Here is a 14,659-nt window from a genome sequence, read left to right on the forward strand (position 1 = left end):
TTGCTTCTGACGAACGTCAAGTGTGGCAGCCATCTTGAAGACATGCTGTGACAGCGCCACTCACGGGAACAGGTTGAACTAAGTTTGAAAACAAGCGGAAAGGATGTATCTACACACTGTAAGACTTTCACACATGCAGAGTGAAAGCTGTATTTTTACAAAAATAGTGTGCATTTCTTTTGGAATGACCCTCGTATTTTGAATTTTATATTTAATCTTTATTGGTAAATTTAAGTTCAGCCTAGCTCTTGTTCCAGTTCCAGGGCAGCATTCGGGTCTCGTTTCTAGAAAAGTGAGTATGTTTCTGTTGTAGGTTAGAAAGGCTGCAGAAGAGCATGATAGGCGGTGAGTGCGCCAACGACGAGGAACTGAAGGAGAAGCGGCTGCGGAAGAAGCGCGCGTCCGAGCGTCGCCTCAGAGCCCTCGCACAGGTCCTGTCCAAGGTCAGCGACGACGACGGGCTCATGCTCAAGGTGTGTAACTCAGTACCCAGTGTGCGCTAGACGCTTCATTACATTACACTGTACTGCAACATTTCTTCCCGTTCCATTCAAGGGTTTGAACATCAGCTACTCGGCCCGCACCTGTGCGGCACGGTGTTGGTCAAATGTTATCTTTATTTCACCTTCGGAGCGATCTTAATGAGTTAAACAATGTAAATGCAACCATTAATGAAAACCAATTCTCACAGCTTTTTAAGCAGGTTCTCGCGTCGTACTAGGGGTCTTTTCTTCAGAGTGTATGCCAGTTGTGATATCTCAGAATTTCTGTTACACAGCCCACTAAGGCAAATACGACTCTGGCCACTCGTGTTGTGTTTTGTTCTATGTACTCGTTATCCACTGCCAGTTCTATCTGATGCGGATCAAGCATACTGCAGAAGTATGCAGGAGAATGCAAGACGCCTTAGACAAAATTTCTAGTTGGTGAATCGCAGCTTACCTTAAATATGGAGAAATATAAGATATGTAGATGAGTAGGAAAAACAATACCACAATGTTTACTGCGTGATACAGTCACATAGATTAGATACACTACTGGCCATTAAAATTGCTACACCAAGAAGAAATGCAGATGATAAACGAGTATTCATTGGACAAATATATTATGCTAGAACTGATTACATTTTCACGCAATTTGGGTGCATAGATCCTGAGAAATCACTACCCAGAACAACCACCTCTGGCAGTAATAACGGCCTTGATCCGCCTGGGCATTGAGTCAAACACAGCTTGGATGGCGTGTACAGGTACAGCTACATATGCAGCTTCAACACGATACCACAGTTCATCAAGAGTAGTGACTGGTGTATTGTGACGAGCCAGTTGCTCGGCCACCATTGACCAGACGTTTTCAATTGGTGAGAGATCTGGAGAATGTGCTGGCCAGGGCAGCAGTCGAACAATTTCTGTATCCAGAAAGGTCCGTACAGGACCTGCAACACGCATTATCCTGCTGAAATGTAGGGTTTCGCAGGGATCGAATGAAGGGTAGAGCCATGGGTCGTAACACATCTGAAATGTAACGTCCACTGTTCAAAGTACCGTCAATGCGAACAAGAGGTGACCGAGACGTGTAACCAATGACACCCCATACCATCACGCCGGGTGATACGCCAGTATGGCGATGACCAATACACGCTTCCAATGTGCGTTCACCGCGATGTCGCCAAACACGGATGCGACCATCGTGATGCTGTTAACAGAACCTGGATTCATCCGAAAAAATGATGTTTTGCCATTCGTGCACCCAGTTTCGTCGTTGAGTACACCATCGCAGGCGCTCCTGTCTGTGATACAGCATCAATGGTAAGCGCAGCCATGGTCTCCGAGCTGATAGTCCATGCTGCTGCAAACGTCGTCGAATTGTTCGTGCAGATGGTTGTTGTCTTGCAAACGTCCCCATCTGTTGACTCAGGGATCGAGACGTGGCTGCACGATCCGTTACAGCCGGTCGCGGTGGTCTAGCGGTTCTAGGCGCTCAGTCCGGAACCGCGCGACTGCTACGGTCGCAGGTTCTAATCCTGCCTCGGGCATGGATGTGTGTGGTGTCCTTATGTTAGTTAGGTTTAAGTAGTTCTAAGTTCTAGGGGACTGATGACCACAGATGTTAAGTCCCATAGTGCTCAGAGCCATTTGGACCATTTATCCGTTACAGCCGTGCGGAAAAGATGGCTGTCATCTCGACTGTTAGTGATACGAGGTCGTTGGGATCCATTACGGGGTTCCGTATTACCCTCCTGAACCCACCGATTTCATATTCTGGTAACAGTCATTGGATCTCGACCAACGCGAGCAGCAATGTCGCGATACGATAAACCGTAATCGCGATAGGCTACAATCCGACCTTTATGAAAGTCGGAAAGGTGATGGTACGCATTTCTCATCCTTACACGAGGCATCACAACAACGTTTCACCAGGCAACGCCGGTCAACTGCTGCTTGTGACTGAGAAATCGGTTGGAAACTTTCCTCATGTGAGCACGTTGTAGGTGTCGCCACCGGCGCCACCCTTGTGTGAATGGTCTGAAAAGCTAATCATTTGCATATCACAGCATCTTCTTCCTGTCGGTGAAATTTAGCGTCTGTAGCACGTTATCTTCGTGGTGTAGCAATTTTAATGGCTAGTAGTGTATCTGGGTGCAACGTTGCAAAGCGATATGAAATGGAAAGAGCACTTCAGTACGATAGGAGGGACGGGGAATGGTCGACTCTGGCTTATTGGGAGTTTAGGAAAGTGTGGTTCATCTGCATAGAAGACCGCGTATAGAACACACTGCTAGAGTGCTTGGGGTTCTTGCCAGGTCTGATTTAAGGATGATATCGAAGCTTTTTAGCAGCGGGCTGCTAGATTTGTTACTGGTAGGTTCGAACAACACTCAAGTGTTACGGATGTACTTCTGGAACTCAAATGGGAATCCTTGGAGGTAAGGTGACATTCTATTCGAGGAATACTATTGAGAAAATCTAGAGGACCGGTATTTGAAGCTGACTGCAGAACGATTCTACTGGCGACAACGTACATTTCGCTTTTAGGACCACGAAGATAAGTGAAATCAGGGACCGTACGGAGACATGTAGATAGTCATTTTTCCTTCGTTCTACTGCGACTGGAACAGGAAAGGAACTGACTAGTGGTGGTACAAGTTGCGGGGTATGTAAGCGGATGTAGATGTAGTGCAATCTCTACGCTAGATAAACTGAAGTGATTAGCAGTGGTACAAGGTATCCTTCGTCACGCACCGTACTGTAGTTTGCGGGTTAAAGCAATCTCTCCGCTAGATGAACTGAAGTTCCCCGGTACCTTAACAATAAATCTGTTCCATCCATTTTCTTTACCTACAATTGAGTCCTTGTGATCCATCTCCGTTCCTATCCCCATGATTTGTTACTCTCAGATATTTGTGGGTGACGACTTTCCTCGACTGTATGTTATTAACTGTTCAGTAAAAAGCTACCACGTTTTGACATTTTGTGAAATCCTTAAGTTCAAATTTCTTTACGTTAAGAGCTATCTGCCTATCTTCGTAAGAGGTAAATATTTTGTTATGATCCGACTGGACAACAACACAGTTTTTATATGAATATATGAAGATGGTATCTTTTCTTCCGGACATGTCCGAAAGAACAGATACCATCTTCATATATATATATATATATATATATATATATATATATATATATATATATATAAGGCTCACCGGTCATTTGACCATCTTCTTCTGTGCAGATGCACAAACAATGTCCGATCTCTTACGGGAATCGGCAGTAAAGCCACGAGTAATGAGTATAATGGGCAGGGGCACTACGAATATAGTGCGGGACAATAAGTTGTGAATGTGGGTCTCACAGGAGGCGTGCCAGAGATAAGTCCCTGCAGTCGCCTTATCCTCTGCGTCCTCGGTGGCTCAGATGGATAGAGCGTCTGCCATTTAAGCAGGAGATCTCGGGTTCGAGTCCCGGTCGGGGCACACAGTTTCAACTTCCCTCGTTGACTTATATCAAGGCCTGTATGCACCTAGGGGCATTCATTTTATTGTGAATACAGTTTTTATCATATAAATTGTCCTCATAGGTAACTGCATCATTTGCCAATAATCTGATATTACAGGTAATAGTACACGCAGAGTCAATAACGTAAGAGAAGTAAGAACTGCGCTGTCACACTAGTTTTCTACCTGCATTTTATGTAGCCGACGTACTCACGGCGAACGTAGGATAATCAGTTAGTCTGCTACGGTTGCCCGGTTCAAGCGCAGCTAAACTTTATGCAGTGGATCGATAGGTGATTGGCCCGCCAGTAACAGGTGTGGTTGCGTGACCACACGTCCCCTGATCGAATGTCTGTGCCGACTGACAAATTCAGGAACTGGTACCATTCATTTTAACACACTATCGTACGGACCTCTCGCGCAGCTTACGTCTTTCTAACCACTGATTTTATCTACTGACGTAGTTTTAAACAATCATTTAACCTTAGTAAATTAGTGTTAAACTTTATTGTCAGTTATTTTATTAGTTATTCGCAGAGTATTTCTACTTGTAAACGCTCACAGATACATTAAGAATTTATATCTCGTTGTGAATGGCATTATCAATAACAGCTCCATTTCATTGCTTGAAAAAGATACTACATCTACACGTGCCTCAAGCCATCGCAGAGCATATATCGGAAGGTACACAGTAGTTGTAATACTAGTAATATTACTGGCAGTAGAAGAAGTATTTATTGTTCTTTAATTATTTTAACACATGGTATTTGACACTTTAAACGACAAAAAATGCAGAATATATATCGAAACAAGATTAAACCGTAGTTGTATCGCAATATTATTCTACCTTTCCCTCGAAATACATACAGATACATTTGCATACCATCCCACATACATCTCTTTCCTCATTTGTCATTTACCGACTTCAATCACTCTGCAAAGCTTACTTCAGCAGCCTGCTGTGAACTTTAATATAACTAAAACAAATACAAAAACATTTTTGGAAACATTCTTATATAAAATGACATCACTTGACTGGCATACATTTTGTGTGTATATGTACGAAGATGAGTCAAATGGAAACAGTAAAGAAAACAAAAGAAAAATCTGGGAAGGAGACTTAAAGATCAGAGAGAAGAAATAAAAACTTACGAGGTTTCCCGACGAGGACGTAATTCTATTAGAAACGGTAAATGACTTGCAAGATCAGCTGAACGGAATGCACAGTTCGCCTATGGCGCGTTCATGTGGCGGTATCCTAAGACATTTGACGCTGTTCTTTAATAAAGTTTTGTTTTATTTTTGATTACTGCAAACGCATTGAAGACATTGTCTTTCCTTGTTAACCAGGTAACTGCGCAAGCTTTGTGTTACAACTGTGTCTACCCACGTATAACCTGCAAGATAAGAAGAGCAACTTCTGTTTTCATACCGCTTAATGTCCCTTCGCCAGAGAGATCATTAGATACGAGGAAGTACATTATGTGATCAAAAGTATCCGGACACCCGACTGAAAATGACTTACAAGTTTGTGGTGCCCTCCATCTGTAATGCTGGAATTCAATATGGTGTCGGCCCACCGTTAGCCTTGACGACAGCTTCCACTCTCGTAGGCATACGTTCAATCACGTGCTGGTAGACTTCTTGGGGAATGGCAGCCCATTCTTCACGGAGTACTGCATTGAAGAGAGGTATCGATGTCGGTCGTTGAGGCCTGGCACGAAGTCGGCGTTCCCAAATATCTCAAATATATTCTATAGCATTAAGGTCAGGACTCGGTGTAGGCCAGCCCATTACAGGGATGTTATTGTCGTATAATAACTCCACCACAAGCCGTGCATTATGAACATGTGCTCGATCGTGTTGAAAGATGCAATAGCCATCCCCGAGTTGCTCTTCAACAGTGGGAAGTATGAAGGTGCTTAAAAAATCAGTGTAGGGCTGTGCTGTGATAGTGCCACGCAAAACAACAAGGGGTACAAGCCCCCTCCATGAAAAACACGACCACACCATAACACCACCGCCTCCTAATTTTACTGTTGGCACTACACACGCTGGCAGATGACGTTCACCGGGCATTCGTCATACCCACACCCCGCCGTCGGATCGGCACATTGTGTACCGTGATTCGTCACTCCACACAACGTTTTTCCACTGTTCAATCGTCCAGTGTTTACGCTCCTTACACCAAGCGAAGCGTCGTTTGGCATTTACTGGCGTCATGTGTGGCTTATGAGCAGCCGCTCATATCCAAGTTTTCTCACCTCCTGTCTGTCATAGTACTTGCAGTGGATCCTGATGCAGTTTGGAATTCCTGTGTGATGTTCTGGATAGATGTCTGCCTATTACACATCACGACCCTCTTCAACTATCGGCGGTCTCTGTCAATCAAGAGACGAGGTCGGCCTGTACGCTTTTGTGCTGTACGTGCCCCTTCACGTTTCCGCGTGGCTCTTTTCCTCCGTCTCTGATGAGTTCGATGCCGACGGGACGTTAAATCCTAAACTTGCTTTCCATTTTTTGACGAATAATCATCTGAGGAAAAGACTGCATTACGTCTTTCAGCACATCTGCCCAAATAATGTTTCATTAGTGATGAATTAACTAATGTTTCATTAATAAAACTTTTCTTTTGTGTATCTGGAGATAAATACCTGTCAAAAGCTGAGGATGTGTTTCCAACGTTAGTATAAGTTGTGATAACTAAAGTAAATATCCTCTCACTGCTATGTAATCTAACAGAAATATTTTCCAAATTCTTACGTTCCACCATTTCAGAATTTTCTTCTTCATCGGAAAGATGAGAGCTTGTACACTTTAATCTGATTAACTTGTATGAACACCTTCTGCAAATGGCCTTCAACCATATGATTAAATTTCTAACTTGTTTTAGAGACAATAATGAGTAAAATGTAAACCGATTAATTCTTATTGTTGCAGGTTTATGATGATATAGACCAAGAGCTCCGTACAAAAACAGAATTGCTGAAGAAGTACAAAATGAAGGTTAGTGTGGACTTCCTGTTAAATTGATATAGTTTCATTTTCAAATTGAAAAGCGTCATGTTTGGCACAGAAATACGAAGTATCACTACTCAACAAAACGATTGTTCTATGTGTCTATTTTTTTATGTCCATCTAACGGGTCATTTTGTTAGCTAGTTCAGAAAATTTCATAAAGTTGATCATATCAGCTCTGATGTAAGACACAATTAATAAATTTGTAGTCTGTTATCATTGCGATCCTATGTAGTAGAAAGGAGATCCATAAAAACTAATATACACAGCCAGACAAAAAAAGTAAAGCACCTAGAAGGGGAGGAGGAAACGAAGTGGAATTTCACGAGTTGGCAGGGTACGTGATGTTATTTCAGTGACTACAAAATCGAATCACATTCACATAAAACTTGGCAATATGGCCTCACTTCTCGGTATGACGTAACACCACTTCTGGCATGGATGCATGCTGAATTCCGTTGGGAAGGGTTTCATAAAGCTGCTGCATCTCCTCCTGAGGCAAACTGGCCAACAACTGAAACGTCCTGGCAGATTAAAACTGTGTGCCCGACCGAGACTCGAACTCGGGACCTTTGCCTTTCGCGGGCAACAAGTGGTAGAGCACTTGCCCGCGAAAGGCAAAGGTCCCGAGTTCGAGTCTCGGTCGGGCACACAGTTTTAATCTGCCAGGACGTTTCATGTCAGCGCACACTCCGCTGCAGAGTGAAAATCTCATTCTGGCCAACAACTGTTGTAACTGCTGGTTCCATACATCATCTATCGAAGACAGACCTGTGGATCTCGCTGAGCCGGCCGGAGTGGCCGAGCAGTTCTAGGCGCTACAGTCTGGAACCGCGTGACCGCTACGGTCGCAGGTTCGAATCCTGCCTCGGGCATGGATGTGTGTGATGTCCTTAGGTTAGTTAGGTTTAAGTAGTTCTAAGTTCTAGGGGACTGATGACCTCAGAAGTTGAGTCCCATAGTGCTCAAAGCCATTTGAACCATTTTTTGGATCTCGCTGACCCACGTGGCCCTCAGCATCACAGTTCACAGAGACTGGGATAGCCCAGTTGAAAAATGGCACCACGATATTGTCGCATGAGAGGTAACACATGATGATGCCGAAGGACGTCAGAGTTCCCTCAGTCACTACTAGCCATCACATGACGTTATGCCCGATGGCTCTCCGCAGCATGTTGTCAAGAGTAACAACGCTGTGCCTCTCCAAAACATTGGAACGATGGGATCTCTCCTTAGGTAGGCACTATACTTACCGAAGATGGTCATCTGCGGTAGTGCAGAACCGTGATTCATCGCTGAACACAATACGCCATTCATCAGCAGTCCTTGTTTCCTGGCCTTCGTACCACTCCAAACATAGACGTTTGTGTTGCTGTGTAAACGGCAGAATTCGCCTGGAACAGTAATTTCCCACTCCGGCAGCTGCTATTCTCCATCTAATGGTGCGGGATAACACTGAATATTGCAGAGAATCCATTAACCGTTGTCGGAGGGCAGGTCCAGATGTGATGGAGTGACGACGTGCTTGCTGCACAACCCTTGTGGTCAGATCTTATGGACCGGAACTTTGACGACGAGTATGGCTGCCATCCAATTCCCATGCCAGTGTCACATCCGAATGCCCCATAAATCTGGATATTGCGACGTTCTTTTCGAGAAACGCTATTGCGAAAATTTAGAGAACCGGCATTTGAAGCTGACTGCCGAACGATTCTACTGCCTCCAATATACATTCCGCGTAAGGACCGTGAAGGCAAGATACGAGAAATTAGGGCTCATACGTAGGCATATAGATAACCCGCCAGGTTAGCCGAGAGCGCTAATGCAGTGCTTGCTGGACTCGGATAGGCGCACCAGCCCCGGATCGAATCCTCCCGGCGGATTACCGACGTCGGCCGGTGTGCCGGCCAGCCTGGATGTGGTTTTTAGGCGGTTTTCCACATTCCGCTAGGTGAATCCCGGACGGGTCCCCACGTCCCGCCTCAGTTACACGACTCGCAGACATCTGACCAAGTTCGCACTATTCCATGAATTACGCTAGACGCAGCCAGCAGGGGTACACTAATTCCGTCCCGGGGGGTACGGGGTGGCGGCAGGAAGGGCATCCGGCCACACCTTTATACTAACCTTGCCAAATCCGTTCCTAACAATGCCCACCCTGCGTCAGCGCGGGACATGGCACCAGTGAAAGAAAGAAAGACGGAGGCATATAGATAGTCGTTTTTCCCTCGCTCTGTCTGCGAGTGGAACAGGAAAGGAAATGAGAAATAGTGGTACAGAGTACCCTCCGCCACGCACCGCACGGTGGCTTCCGGCCAGCCAGCAAAATGGAGGTCCACATTGAGGCTCCTTTCCAACTCTGCCAGTTGCTGATAACGCTGCTTCATACACGTACGCGCATACCTGTGTCTGTCAATGATCACTCAACATCTGGCGCTGTTCACGCTCGTACTACGCTCTACCAGGCCTGATAGCAACTAGACACGAACAACACCAGTTCACTCTGGTGGCCGTTCAGTGTGTCACAGAGAACTGGGACTCCATTACTTATAGGGAGTACAACTTTGCGTCCGCCGATTGCCGATAGGTGGCGACAACGATAAGTAGCGGTCGAAAGAAACAGATCGCAGATGTAGGACAGTTAGCTTGGACCTCGCTCAACATAACCTCATTCAAACTTTAGTCGATTTGTGTCTACATCATAAAGTTGTTCTTGATTGAAAATGTCAGTTTAAGAGCCTAATTCTCGTCATTTGCGGGAGATGTTACTGTTTTGTTTCAGTATGAAGAAAAGAGCGGCTGAGTCTCATCGAATGCTCTCAAGTACGTATGGTAAGGACGCTATTGGTGAAAGAACGTGTCGTGAGTGGTTTCAACGCTTCAAGAATAGTGATTTTAACGTCGTAGACTGGCATAGTGGTGGAAGAGAGAATGTTTTCGAAGATGCGGAATTGGTGACATTGCTGAGTGAAGACTGGCGTCAAACTCAAGAAGAATTGGCACGTTTAGTGGGAGTGACACAGCAAGCCATTTCAAAACGTCTCAAGGCTATGGGCATGATTCAGATAGAAGGAACTTGGGTCCTGTGTGAGCTGAAACCAAGAGACGTTGAACGGCGTTTGTGTGTTTGTGAACAGTTGCTTCAGAAGCCAAAACGGAAGGGATTTCTGCATCGCATTGTGACAGAGGACGAAAAATGGGTTTATTACGATAACCCTAAACGCAAAAAATTATAGGGATATCCCAGCTATGCTTCCACTTCGATGACCAAACCGAATATTCACGGCTTCAAGATCATGCTCTGCATTTGGTGGGACCAGCTCGGTGTCGTCTACTATGAGGTGTTAAAACCAAGTGAAACAATCACAGGTGCTCGTTATCGAATGCAATTAATGCGTTTGAGCAGAGCATTAAAAGACAAACGGCCGCAATACAGCGAGAGGCACGATAAAGTGGGACTTGGAAACGTTAAAATGGGAAGTCCTAACCCACTCGCCGTATTCTCCAGACATTGCTCCCTCTGACTATCACCTGTTTAGATCAATGGCGAATGGCCTGGGCCGGCCGCGGTGGTCTCGCGGTTCTAGGCGCGCAGTCCGGAACCGTGCGACTGCTACGGTCGCAGGTTCGAATCCTGCCCCGGGCATGGATGTGTGTGATGTACTTAGGTTAGTTAGGTTTAAGTAGTTCTAAGTTCTAGGGGACTTATGACCACAGCAGTTGAGTCCCATAGTGCTCAGAGCCATTTGAACCATTTGAATGGCCTGGCTGACCAATACTTCCGATCTCATGATGAAGTCACAAATTGGATCGATTCGTGGATCGCTTCAAAAGATGAACAGTTTTTTCGAGGCGGGATTCGTACACTGCCCGAAAGGTGGGACAAAGTAGTGGCCAGCGATGGAAAATACTTTGAATGGCCGGCCAGTGTGGCTGAGCGGTTCTAGGCGCTTCAGTCTGGAGCCGCGCGACCGCTACGGTCGCAGGTTCGAATCCTGCCTCGGGCATGGATGTATGTGATGTCCTTAGGTTAGTTAGGTTTAAGTAGTTGTAAGTTCTAAGGGACTGATGACCTCAGATGTTGAGTCCCATAGTGCTCAGAACCATTTGAACCATTTTTTTACTTTGAATGATACATGGGTAACCAATTTGTTTCATTAAAGCCTCAAATGTTGGGGAAAAAACGGCGGAAGCAAAGTTGCACACTTTGTACATACCGGCCGATGATGTGTGCGTGTAGGAAGTTACATTGACATTCGACGACATCTTCTGGGTGCTCACCTTTTTTGTTAGAAGTGCAGTGAGTTCGTTTACATAATTAAAATAACTGTTGTTCTATTTTAGTATATTACTCTATCGTGCTGAAACAAGCCGGCACGTTTTCTATTTTTTGAGTTATGTAACACGGATATTATAGGAAAATATATAGAATTCATGTGGGTATACGCATTCTGCTAAGCAAGATGACATATCTGAAATCGTTTGGTCTCATTTAGAAGAAGTAAAAGCTTTAAATATCAATATTTGTGCTTTTATTTATTTCAAAGAGGAAGTCTTACAATCCGTATTTTTTTTTGTAAAATAGTGCAAAGTCAATATGTTTGTTTTCTATTACAGATAAGAGAGCTGGAATGTGAGAACTCCGACCTGCAAGGCGAATTTCAAAAAGAAAGAACTGACTACCTTGAAACAATAAGGAAACTTAGCCGCGAATTGAAACTGTATCAGCAAATAACCGAGAAAATAGTGCCAACATTAAGAAAGGAGTGCAACTATAGGTAAGAAAATATCTGTTAAGGCTGTGCTTTTTACTTGATGTTCTGGTTATTTATTTATTGCTTCTTAGATGAACTTTTTAATTTTCAAATAATACAAATTACTGTATCAAATCAGTGTTTTGTGTATTGCACCAAACGTCGGAAACACTAAACTGTGAAACATGGATCCCACAGAAAACGATCGTGTGTTAACCGTCTCACACCGTTCGTCCACGAAATCCAGAAGACAGAAGATACAGGTTTCTAGGTTGATGTCGCGTTCCTTGAAATATGGAAGGCGTTCCACACAGATCTTTACTGTCGTCATATAAACAGAAATGAGCATACGTACGAGGGTGGTTCAGTTAGTAACGCAACACATTTTTTTCACGGCCAGTTTCGGTTGAAAAATGTGGAATTTGTTGTTGGATATCGTGGAATATTCTTGCTTCAGGCCCTATAGTTTCATGAAGTTCCGGCAGGTGGTGGCGCTATACGTAGCCTTCAAAATGACTTCTGTAAAGGAGGTGCGTTTGTGTCGTTTGGACGAAAACCAGAGCATCGCAAATATTCATAGGCGCTTGCAGAATGTCTACGGAGTCCTGGCACGGTGAGTCGTTGGGCGAACCGTCTGACATCAGGGCATCAAGTTTGCGTCAACCTGTCCGATCTCCTGCGTGTTGACCGGCCGCAGTGATTCCTGCAATGTTGGAGCGTGCCCCTTGTACCAGGGGCGTTCAACAAGTAATGCAACATATTGTTTTCTAAAACATGTTGGTTTTCTCAGTGTACCAGTCGTTCTTTCTTTCTTTCACTTGCGCCTTTGTCCCGCAATTTGCGCAAGGTCGGCGTGGTTAAATCGGATTTGGCATGTTAATTTGAAGGGGTGGCCGGATGCCCTTCCTGCCGCCACCCCGCATCCCCCTGGGACAGAATCAGTGTACCCCATCTGTCTGCGTCTAGTGTAAATCGTGAAAAAGTGCGAACATGTGTCAAATGTCTGCGACGCGCGTAACTGAGGCGGAACGTGGGGACCAGCCCGGTATTCTCCTAGCGGGATGTGGAAAACCACCTAAAAACCACATCCAGGCTGGTCGGCACACAGGCCCTCGTCGTTAATCCGCCGCGCCTACCCGAGTCCAGGAAGCAGCGCGTTAGCGCTCTCGGCTAACCTGGCGGATGTTTCTCAAGATACCAGTACGCCAATTTATTCCCCACTCTTCTCGCTACAAAAACTCTATTTTTCAGCAGGATGGATCCATTGCGACGACCTTACGCCACCTTAGTTGGAGAGCCTGAATGCTCTCATGGTAGCACTCTACTGGCTTACGTCGGAGCTAACGTCTTGCTGAATCTCCCCATCTTCCTCGTACTGCTACGCGCAGAGTGCATCCTTTATTGTGCCAGACAGTTGGAAATCTGAAGGCCCGAGATCCGGGTTGTAGAATGGATGAGTAAAAACAGTCCACTGAAGATTTTTGCGCTCCTCTCGGGCGCGCGGACTTGTGTGAGACCTTTCGTTGTCATGGAGAAGGAGAAGCTCGTTTACATTTTTGTGGTGATGAACACACTGAAGTCATTCACTCAATTTCCTGATGGTGGCATAATACACTTCAGAGTTGATCTTTGCACCACAAGGGAGAATATCAAACAGAATAACACCTTGAGAGTCCCAGAAGACCATCTCCATCACTTTACCGGCTGAGGAGGAGAAGTAGTGTGACGTCATTCCATGGGTTGGCGTTTTGTTTCCGGTACTAATCGGTGAACCCATGTTTCACCGATGTTCGACAGAAAATTGTCACGATCAGCCTCGTAAAGTGCAAGCAGTTCCGCACAGATGGTCCTTTATTGTTCTTTATGATCTGCTAGGCGGCGAGGAATCCAGTGGGAACGCCCCTTTGAGTACCTCAGCTGGTGGACGACTGTTCCACCACTACTAACACAGACGTCCAGCTGAGGAGTGAGGTGTGTGATTGTGATCAGATCCGTTGATCACCTCTAATGAGAGTGTCCGCACGCTCCGACATTGCAGCAGTAACGGCTGTTTGCGGCCGATCGGCACACGGTCAATAGGACGTTTTTGCGCGAGCGTTGCGATGGTGACAGACGCTTTGCCAAACGATTCGTCGTGCTTTTGTTCACTGCCAGGTGTCCGTATATATTCTGCATGCGCTTACGAATATCTACGATGCTCTGGTTTTCCGCCAAAAGAAACTCAAGGACAGCTCTCTGCTTGGAACTTACCACCGTTACAGCAGTCATTTTGAAGGCTAAGTATAGCGCACCGCTTAACCCGAACTTCATGAAATTACAGCTGCTGAAGTGAGAACATTCCGCGATGACCCACAACAAATTCCGCAAGTTTTCAACCGAAATTCGGTGAGAAAAAAATGTGTTGCATTACTTATTGAATGCCTCAAGTAGAACACAGGATATTTTTCTCAACGGGGAGAAATTTTAAAACGTGAAAACTTTGTCAGTGTCTGAAGGCAATATTACTAGACCACTACTATTTCAATAAATATAAATAACCTGGTGAATAACGTTTGAACCACCATGGGGCTGTTTGCGGGCAATGCTCTTATATACAGCAAAGACTCAACATTATAAATTTGTAGCGGAGTGTTGAAAAACCTGAAGAGCATAGACGCTTGGTGCAGTGATTGGCAGTTGACTCTCAACATAATGCATTGCCCATGAATTTTTGGAAATACCCGTTATCATTTGATTACGCGATTTTTAACATTCAGTGGAAACAATAACATCCATTAAATATCTAGAAGTATGTGTACTGGCTATTTAATGTGGAAAGACCACAACCACAGAAAACTAATCACTGAGAAAACAGATGCCAGACTGAGATTCATTGGAAGAATTTTTAGGTAGTGAC

The 14,659-nt window shown here is 45.0% G+C and overlaps 1 protein-coding gene across 1 annotated transcript in view; it reads left to right on the plus strand.

Annotated features, from left to right (window-relative positions):
• The window catches only part of LOC126471545 (osmotic avoidance abnormal protein 3), a 379,608-nt gene that overhangs the window by 239,828 nt on the left and 125,121 nt on the right, over positions 1-14,659 (plus strand). The window contains exons 11-13 of the mRNA XM_050099771.1: positions 314-473; positions 6,932-6,997; positions 11,627-11,787. Coding sequence (XP_049955728.1) covers positions 314-473; positions 6,932-6,997; positions 11,627-11,787 — 387 coding nt within the window. The remainder of the gene's footprint in view (positions 1-313; positions 474-6,931; positions 6,998-11,626; positions 11,788-14,659) is intronic.

The sequence above is a fragment of the Schistocerca serialis genome, chromosome 3, assembly GCF_023864345.2.
Source record: "Schistocerca serialis cubense isolate TAMUIC-IGC-003099 chromosome 3, iqSchSeri2.2, whole genome shotgun sequence".
NCBI classification, from domain to species: domain Eukaryota; kingdom Metazoa; phylum Arthropoda; class Insecta; order Orthoptera; family Acrididae; genus Schistocerca; species Schistocerca serialis.